A 10,898-nucleotide genomic window follows, 5' to 3' on the forward strand; every position below is an offset into this window, starting at 1 on the left:
CGAAAAACTATTTTTGTAAAAGGTTCGTCCATCTGTCTGTGACAAAGATAACTCAAAAACGCTTTCACCTAGACGGATGAAATTTGGTATACGGTCTTAATTGCAAATTTGTAGATTTCTAACAAATTTTCTGTAAAATCCGCTCAGAGAAAGTCTATCTGTCCTGCTATTCGAATATAATTTAATACGACAAATATAAAACGAGAGCTAGATAGATAAAATTTATTTGGTACACAGATATAATATCTATATTGTCGTCACCTGTCAAATTTTGAGCCACATTCCACAAGGGATTAGCCGTCTGTCACTCTGTACTTTCAGAAGCATGTAAACGTGATGACTCAAATAAACATTGATTTAAAAATATCAAATTTCGTACGGGATTTTATAACTACACTTGTAGTTCTGTGTGAAATTTTTGTTTCAAGCTGTTGGGAAGAAAGCGATAAGACACAAATTCAATATTCACGTGCCATTAATCGCCAAATAACTCGCCAAAGATGACACTATAGATTCAGTAAAAATTCTATATTCACGTCAAAATTTAATATTTCGTAACTATTCTAGGCCAATGCCATACAAGGCGTTTTCCAGAATAAGACCTTTGTTAGAAAGTTTTTTGAAGACCACTCCTCCCTGGTTTAATGACATTTCAGCCTTATATTGAAGCAAAAGATAGCAAACATTTATTTTTTCCTCATTTCAATTCTAAGAATTCGTAATTTTTTTTGCGGTGTGCAGATGAGAAGAAATCTTTTGTTAGAAACGAAATCTTTCCGGTGTCCTTGAATGATTCATGATTGTTTTTATGGAAAAAAATTATCACCACCTGAAAGGGAAATCCTTGCCTATTAATAATCAGTAATTAGCATCCGTCTCGATAAACTTAATAAAATCTGAGTCTCAATTTATTCATTAAGTAAAAAGTTTTCAGAGAGATAAAATGCTGCTCTACATTTTCCTTCTTCTGGGGACTTGGACAAGTAAGACGTTTCACATCATTTTTGTTTTTAACTCGCTGCATTTTGGGGCCATCTGATTTGTATGTTATTTTAATATCAACTAGCTATAAAGGTGAATGAATGCGCATGTGTTGGGGCTCTACGTGCCAGACCATTTAAATAGTTTAACCAAACCTGTGCAACTCTTTAAAAATACTGAGTCTGGATAATGATTTTTTTTCGAAACTAATTGCGACTATAAAATTATAATTGCTTATCGTTATAGAAAAATGATATCTCAAGTGCATGAAATATTTTTATATAAAGGCTTATCGTTCTATTCAGATTTACTGAAATTGATTTTTTCAAAAGCAACACCCTCTTTTGAATTCATATCTGATTTATCCAAATAAAAATAACTCGGATATTTATTTATAATTTATATATAATAATAAGATATTTATGTATAACATTTCATAATTTTGAATAAACGGTTGACAAATTTTAAATAATTGTAATGTTATTGAATTGTTATTACAATTTATAATGTTCATCTTAAGAAACATTATCAATTGTTAATATTAATAATGTTTTATAATGTTTAATACGAGTTTCGGGTTTCAAGATACAATGAAATCTTGATAATAGTTTTTGTTTTACATTAAAATACGTCTTAAAAAAGAAATTATTCATGATTTTATGAATATATAGATGTAAATCATCCGTTTTTTGATAATTTTTAAAATTGTGAAACCTTTGAATAGAAATTTACTAAATTTTTATCGACAATCGACGCAACAAAACATAAAGCATCACTGCTTTAAACCTTACCTGATTCTGCGAAATAGGTTTTACTTTCTCCTATACCAAGTATAGAAAATGTATTGTAATCTTTAAAAATTTCGAATTCGGGACTTCAGTAAATCTCAACGTTTTAGATCTCCCTCAGTTCGGAAAACACGATTTTGGAATTACTTGTCTCTCTGTTTGTTTGAGACAAAGATAACTCAAAAATCGCTTTGAGCTTGAACGCATGAAATTTAGTATATTGTCTTTACAATAAATTTGCAGATTAAATCAAATTTTGAGTGAAATCCAATTCAGAGGTAGTCTGTCTTTCCGGGTATCCGTGTATAAATTATCATGATAACTACAATCCGAAGATTAGGGATAAAATTTAGTACACGCATGTAATATGATGATAAATAAGATGAAGAAGTAAATTATAAGGTAATGATATCATGAGATTTGACAGTATCAGAATGATTAGTACGTACTATGAGCATAGAAATTATAAGGCTATTTAAATAACATAGCTTTCATATCTGTTACAGTTTGATGATTAAAATATTTTCTTGAGAAAATCATGATCATTAAGTAATGCATAAACGATTTCATTGAAAATAAACACAACCAATACACCAGCGAAAGATCAGATAGGCATACAATTAATGAGGAAAAAGACATTGAAGTTACAGAACATGAGAATTAAAAAATGACATGACAGCCATATTTTTAATAGTCCTATGGTGTTAAGGGACTTGATACCATTAATAAGGTTCATTTACATAATAGATAGAACTAGTGTAAGGCTATTAAAGTGATACGGATCTAATGTTATCACAGTTTGTCTTTGAAAGTTATTTTTTTCCCAAGAAACATGAACTTCAAATTTATGCAAAAGACATTTAACAGAAACTAAACACATCCAATCTTCGCAACAAAGCAGGTGATAGCCAAAGGAATATTCATTCTTAAAATTAAATATGTTGCTTTTGCTTCTTTTTTATGTAAACAAACTCGAATATTTCGTTAAAAATGAATTTTCTATGTTATAGGTGTGTTGGGAAAAGACGATAAATGTAGGGAGTCTCGGTATCATGTGTGCCCGTTACCGGATGGCTGGGGTTTCCCGAAGACCATGGCTGACCTTGAGCAAATATGCCCGTGAGTATACCAATTGTGTATTTGCCGAATTGAGGAGAGTGTCACGGAGTGCTTGAACTCAAGGTACTTAACCTTCGGACATAACTGGTGAATAGAATTATGCCCTGGTGATGAGATTACTTAATAAATAGTCGTGCAATATAGATGGAGAATTTACTTATTAGATTATAATTAACTAATAAATTGGAAAAATAATATAAAAGGCAGAGAAAAAAAAGATAAAATTTACACAAACAAATTTTGGCAAATTCGGTACAGAGTCAAGTCGGTATTAAAGCTATGGTGATATTCTAAACATGTAGGAAGGAGATGACGAGGTCGCTTCGAATTTTTTGGAAATGAAGGGTTGTAATCTTCAATTTCTTTAATTGCGATGTTGTTGTTTATGTCGACTGTTTTTTGTTTTTAAAGTGTGTTGAGAGTTTGTTGTGGAAGTCTTACAAAGTTCCGATATTAAGATCCTTTTGAATGTTTTTTTCCTGACAAAGCACGGCATGTCGCTGATTTGCCTAATCTTTTCAACTGTATCGATTCACTTTTTATTTTTACTTTCTCGTATACGAAGTGTACAAAAAGAAAGTATTGTAGAAGTCAAAAAATTTTAATTCGTGATTTTTTTTTCAAATTTTCTAGTTTTAGAGTTCATTAAGACACGAAAACCATAATTTTGGAATCATGTCTGTCTGTCTATAATTTTATATTTCAAAGATATTTTGTGATAGACAGTGTGCTCATTTCTGTAAATTAATTAACTATTAATATCATTTTATTTTTATTAAATTAAAATTTGAACGAAATTCATTAATTTTCTCTCTTTTTATGTGAGTACAAATAAACTCGTTAACTACAAGATAAATAAAATTATATAGACAGTTTTATTATTAAAATTGTAAATCCTTATCAAACATTGATCCAAATCCGACAAATAATTATCAATCTATCAGTCTGAGCATTCACATGAATGAAAAAGCGATAATTCAAAAGCAGGTGTATTCTTGTTTCTAATTATAGTTTAAAGTCACGCTTTGGTTTCAGTTGAATGAAAAAGACGAGTCCAAAATGCATATTCTTCTTTCTTAGTTATACTAAGAAACACAAAACGCTTATGTGATAAACTCTGAAAATGAAAATCTATTCACTCGTAACTTTCACAGCCTTTTTGAAAATCCGTCATTCTTAGGAGGGGGTTGGGGGTGTAACGCAGTCATTAGGATGTATGTGAGAAAGTTTAGGGGCGACGAGTTCCACTGATTTAAATTCCAGAAGACCAACAGAGTTCCACTTCTTGTCTTGACCTGAACTAATTTATAAACCATTCGAGATAGACTTGTAATTCTAAAAGCGAAAATAAAAGAAAGAACATAAAGAATTATAGATTATGCTATTTGACTAAATAAATGTTCTATTGAAAAAATGGTGGAAAACTCTTTTTAAGCAACTCCATCTCAGTAATATTTAATCAAATATTTTTAATTACTGTTATTAACTGAAAATATTTTACTAAGCAGAAACAATAATATATTGGTATTCAAATTCAAAAATATTCATTTTAAAATACAACTTTACTACAAAACAATTAAAATAAATTTTTAAAAAGCAAAATGCTACACTTTAGGAATAAAACTGACCGAGTTATGCTACTTTAAATAAACTATTTTAAGAGATTTCAGATTATTTCACTGGCCTCTCATATGAAAAAATAAACTTATATTTAGATATCATCTGACACATTTACACTATTATTACTAATCGAATAAAAATACACATATTTAACTAACACATAATTTTGCAAGACTAATGGGAAGAGTTTTCCTTTCCAATTTGCTGTATTTTCCAAAGTTTGAAGAATTTTGCGTTTAACATCGTATTCCTCTTTCCATTAACCTACTTAGTACAAAGTTTGATATGGAACTACAAATCAGTGTCAAGACCATATGCCAAATTTCATTTTTAAACTTTACTGACATTTTGATTTATGTAAAAAAGACTGTATGAAAAAGACATAGAATTATTTGAAGAATTGTTGACATTGCCTATAAATGATAAATCTTTGAAATAAAAAAAGAGAAAGAATTTCCACTAATCTCAGTAATAGTGATAATTTCATTGATGAGAAATCATTTCTCTTATTTTAATATATATTTTTGTCTCTATACAAGTTACATTGTATTTACTTTATGTACTTTAATTATGTTATTGTATCCATTTTCAGTGGATTTATACAAACCATTGACTGCATGAAAGACCATTTAAAGAAATGTAATCCTGAAGATAATTTAAGACGAAGATATCTTCAAAATTTAGGAGATGTTACAAAAGATGCTTGTGATAAGGATTCGCAGCTTCATTTACGTAAGATTTAAACACTTTCCTTGTATTTAAATGAATGTCAAGTAAAATTATTTGACCTTAATATTCATTTAATAATTCCATAATTAATTTGATTAATTTTATTTGACCCTTGCAATCAATTCCTTTATTTTGGACTTTTTTCATATTTGGAAGAATTAACACAGTTAAACTTAAAGGTTTGTTTGCTATAGAAATCTAAGGTATTCCCCACATTTTGTATTCATGTTCATAATTTAAAAGTAATTTTTAATTTATTATATTTTTTTCAAAATTAGAATTAATTTTTTTAAGTAACATATATGAATTTTGACATGGACAAGGACATTTAATGCGAACAGACAAAATGCTACCTGATTCATATGAGTGATTTTTCAGTTACATTAAGTTTTCAGTATTGTCTCGAAAGCGCTGCATTTGGGGGTGCGTTTACAAATTTCAAAATGTCAATAATTTTTCTTATTTAACTTTCAAATGCTATTGATTAAGCATTTATTGTATCCGCTAATGTTTGCCACCTTATTGTTATGTTAGAATATAGAAAAAAAATTTGGGTGACGTCAAAAATTCTCACATTCAGAATTAAAAATGTGCTGTTATATTTTATTAAAATTTGTTGCTTTTAAACTTGGCGAAGAGTCTGTAGCCTTGTATATGTTACAGTAAATGTAATTAATTAGATGATTGTGTATAATTATCGGTGATTTTTCATAATCAGGACTAAACTTATTGATGACTGTTAATAATCCCTAGTAATTATACACAAGCACCAGTTAACCCTTTCTAGGGCCGTGGGAAGTATGCTTCCCACCAAATTTATCAATCTTTGTATTAATTTATGTAGGTTGGCATAAGTTCTGACAAATTTCTTTAGAAAGACAAAAACTTAGAGGCTTTCGTTCTTTATCTCACACAAAATGATGTGTCTTGATTTTTTATTTAATTATTAATTAACCAAATTAATTAATCAATCAAATTGAATGTATCTAATAAGCTAAATGAATCCCTTTTCTTATTCTAATTTCTTATACTTTTCTATTTCAAGCCTAAAAGTATTTTAACATAATGTGACTAAAAAAAATGGCCCTTTAAAAGGTTAATTACATCTATTGTAACATCAATAAGAAATCATGAATAAAATTGGAATTTTATTTCCTAATAAATGCTGTAATCTTTTTAATTTTAAACTTCATTAAAATTAAAAGATTAATTTAAACTTTTAAAATTTTTAATTTTAAACTTAAACTATTTAATATTCAAAACAATCTAATAAAATTAATTCTGTTTACAATAAATGCATCAAGAACTACAAATTTTGTAATAAGAAAAAGGCCATTTCTATTTATTTATAATTTTTTGTTTGTCTTAGATTTTCAAGATTTTTTTTTTACAATAATCTCAAATTTTATAAAATTACACTGCCACAATAGTAATTATTATAAAATTATAATCATAAGTAAAATTAATTTTACTCATAAAAATAATTTTAATTTGTATTTTTAGAATTAATGTTTTTGATACAAAATATTCTTTTCATTTATTTTATACGAAAAAGAATAATTTAAAATAATTTTAACGCTTCATGACATTAATAATTCATTAGCATTTTAGATTACCATTATTTGCGCTAGTATAAAATCATACATTTCCTACTTTATATTAAGTGGAGTATAGAAACGGTTAAAATAAAGTTTTAAAAAATAAATTTCGTTCTGTCTGAATGCGGAGACGAATAAACCTTTTGGGAAATAATGTTTTTAAAGAATTTCTTTTAAGATAAAGGAAAAAATTTTTATTATAAAATAATATATAATTTATTATATAATAATAACAGATAATTTTAAATAAAATTAATTATTTATTTTTTCAAGATGTATTACTTACAGAGAAATCAAGAGATTATAAGTGATTTTTAAAATGTTTGTATTAATTTTTTATATTAAATAAGTAATCGTGATTTATCAAATAATTATGTAATGAATTAACAAGCTATTCTCAAATTTTTAAATATAATTATGTCTTTCTAGTAAATTATACTTACATGTATTTTTACAATTTTTAATTTTATTTATAAATTTTATAATCCCACTTAATATGTTTGGTTGAAAAATGCTATGTCCATTTCATTGAATTCTCTTGCTATGGATCCAGTATAAATTTCCAATTATTAAAGTTAGTTATGACTTAAAGACATTCTATGAAATAATTGTTTTTCTAATTATATAATAATTACTGTTATATTTACATTTGATTTCAAATTTCTGTTCATATCTGAATAAATTATATATGCGAATTTTTACTGAAATAAAACATTACCATTATCTCCTGTGTACTAATTGATTGACAAACGCGGTTGATGTGTAATAAATAACATTTCTTACTGACATGACTAATCTCTTTTTTTAACAGGTATCGTTCAAAACATTGACTGTTTCAATGAAGTAGTTCAAAATGATTCTAAAACCTGCTACAAAGGCATTGATAAGAAGACAGGAGAAATGATGAAACATATTCAAAAAACCGAGGCAGAAAAAGGCATTAACAATGAACTATGGGAATCATTTCAGTGTGTGTAAGTATGATGAAAATAAAATATTTCATGTTTTCATTTTAATTGCAACCTCCAAGCAGTTTTCTCATATTTATTTTCCATTTTTAAAAAAAAAGTTATTTAAACTTTTAAATATTAAATTTTTAATCCTGAAAAGGCTATTCCTCCATTCTAAATCTGTGAATGCATCTTACATTTTTTTATATATTTACAATCTCTTCTGAGCGTTCGTATATATCACGATGACCAATTTAAATCATATTTAGAAAATAAAATAATCAATTGAACAATCTATCTATTTGTCTCTCGATATAAATCAGTGTGTGTTCCTCTTTACTTGTACTTACGTGATCTTTTGTCTAATCTTTGCGAAATTTGACACATGCATTCAGCAAAATCAGAGATAAGGGCATTCAGCTTTTGAAAGTTAATAATTTAATTAAAATTTAATCAGTATTTTAGTGTTTTTCATCGTTATTATTCAGAAATATTACCTCACAAAAATAATTTCTTTGAACTACAGTTTCTGTCCAATTTTGAAATTCAATGTGTCAAGATTTAATGCCAATATTTGGTTGCTATTTATGCTATTTTGCTGCATTGTCGTTAGTTTTTCTCACCAACGTTTTGCTTGGTGGCAACTGCTGCTAATAATTTTATTTTGGCTTAATAATAATTTAATATTTGGCTATAATTAGTACCAAGTTATCACCATTATATGGGGATGACTAGTCTTCTAATTTTAATTTGATTCAAATGACGGCAAAATAAAAATTAAAGCATTTTTTTCAAGTCATTTTTCATTTTTTTGATTCTATTTTATTGTATTGTATTGATTTGTATTTTAAAATATAATCATGTAATTAACGATAAAAAATTTCTTTACTACAAGGCTATGCACTACCATATTATTATTTTCTGTTGATCGTTCATATTGATGTTTTTCATTTAGCGACTAATCTAATCTACTGGGATGGGATAATTTACATAATTTTATTTTTTTATTTATATTTTTGAAAATTTTTTTAAAATGTTAAGATAACATATAGTATATCCTTACTTTCGAATTACTGACAAAACCTTTTGATTGCTTTTTTGAAATATCATGTTCATATTGCATTAAAACTCTCAAGTTCACGTTTATGAAAATTTAAAATAATCATCATGAAATCTGTAAAGTGATACGAAATTAATTTCTGTAATATTTATGAATTAAATTCAAACAAGAAAATAAGAAAAAAGAAATGTAAGCAGAAATTAGTTTTAGATTACATATTTTGAAAGAAAGAATAATTGTGCCTTTTGTTTGGAATAAATTGTTGTTTATATTGGATGCACAATACTAGTCGATAGATTTTAACATTTAATGCAAAGAAATTACAATTATTTCATCTTAAGTTATTCAAACTTAAAAAAGACAATCATATTAAAAATGCATTACATAATATTTTAACTATCCTTAATTAATTTGCAAGGATATTTATTTGAGATAAATACTAGGAATAAGAACCAAATGAATAATATAAATAATGTGCGCTTGCGAAAGTTTTAACACATTCATCCTTTGAATTTTTGCATATGTATATGAGTTCCCATAATTTTCACCGTTTATGTAACTATTTCGTGATACTTTGAAAAGTATAAAAGCGAGGTAGTATTGAAATTGAATTTAAAAAGTGAATGCTACTATTCATTAAAATGATGTTCAAAAACTTCAGGTTGTCCTCCTTCGAAGTACTTTGCTATGCCACCAAATCTTCTGAGAGATGCGGATCTGATGCGGAAAATCTTGTTCTTGAACTAAACAGAAGATCAGGATACGCACATCATTGTCAATCCGCAAGCGGAGAAAGTCTGGCTGAGCTTTTAGCTCTTTTTGAATTGGAACCTGAAGATGAAGCTTCCTTAAAACGAATTATGGGCAGAGAATAAAGCATTTCACATACCATCTTATACTTATTGTAATAGCGATGATCATTTCTTTTAGATTTTTGTGCTTTTTGAGTTGCATCTGAAATGGAGGATAAAAGGCAATTATTGTTGATGAATTCAGTTATTAGTATTATTATGTACACAATAAAATGTTTTACTATCTATTGCTTCTCTGATGTTATTAGTTGTTTTCTTTTTTCTGCTTAGTCTGTCTAGAGCTGGTGGTTTTTGGGCTACATCGTCCCAATGCTATAAATTGCTTATTGCTATGGAGAACACATTCTAATAAAAAAGATGTTGCCATTTGGAATTTTGTCACTGTAACCGTAATTGCTAGGGTTTTAACTGTTTTTTTTTCATATGATTCTTGAGAGCATACTTGAAAATATCTTGAAGCGCAAAATTTTATTCTGTTCTCGTGAACGGTATGATACTTATAGCTTTTTATGATCTCACTCACTCACACACAGAGAGAGAGAGAGAGAGAGAGAGAGAGAGAGAGAGAGAGAGAGAGAGTTCTGTGGATGAAAATATGTTCTAAAATGTGCTTATCTTAAATGTGGTCTAAAATGATGTTGTTATATCACTCTATCATTCATCGAATTTCAAAGAATTGGTAAAGAAAATTTGTCAATTATCTACTCCAGTTTACTTCTGTTCCTGACGATAAAAGGTTTATGGGTCAGTATACTTCTGGGGATCGGGATTTGTCAGTAATCAAAGTGAATAACATTTTACGTGATTAACAATTTTATTTCAAATCACGAAGATTGGATGGTGTACTACTAGACAAATATTTGCATATAACAGTTTTCCTGCATTTCCGAAATAAATGTCTCCATCTCAATTTTTGATTACTCCCAGTTCATTTTTTTAAAAATCATATATTTGCAAATTTTGTTGATGAAAACGTGAAACTTTGTGTTTGCACAGACAAATGTAAGAAAAATATTTGGTTTGTCTGCTCTTATGTTCTAAAAGTGACGCATGAAAATGTACTTTTTAACAACTGTACTGATCGTCTGTACTGAAACGAAAATGTTTCCTTACAATTTTCTATCTTATATAATGAAATTTTGAAATTGAATATATGTTTAGTTTCAATATTTAGGGAAATAAAAGCTTGTTCTAGTTTTTTGGAACATCTTGTAGATGTATTTTTTTTTGTTTTCTGTTTA

The 10,898-nt window shown here is 27.5% G+C and overlaps 1 protein-coding gene across 1 annotated transcript; it reads left to right on the plus strand.

The window, feature by feature from the left end:
• Positions 1 to 852: 852 nt before the first annotated feature.
• LOC129984598 (uncharacterized) lies at positions 853 to 9,884 on the plus strand. The gene is made up of 5 exons (XM_056094525.1): positions 853 to 983; positions 2,780 to 2,888; positions 5,101 to 5,240; positions 7,647 to 7,809; positions 9,507 to 9,884. The coding sequence occupies exons 1-5, from the start codon at positions 944 to 946 to the stop codon at positions 9,718 to 9,720; spliced, it is 666 nt and encodes a 221-aa protein (XP_055950500.1). The 5' UTR covers positions 853 to 943; the 3' UTR covers positions 9,721 to 9,884.
• The last annotated feature ends 1,014 nt before the right edge of the window (positions 9,885 to 10,898 follow it).

This window comes from Argiope bruennichi, chromosome 9, assembly GCF_947563725.1.
Source record: "Argiope bruennichi chromosome 9, qqArgBrue1.1, whole genome shotgun sequence".
Classification (NCBI taxonomy): domain Eukaryota; kingdom Metazoa; phylum Arthropoda; class Arachnida; order Araneae; family Araneidae; genus Argiope; species Argiope bruennichi.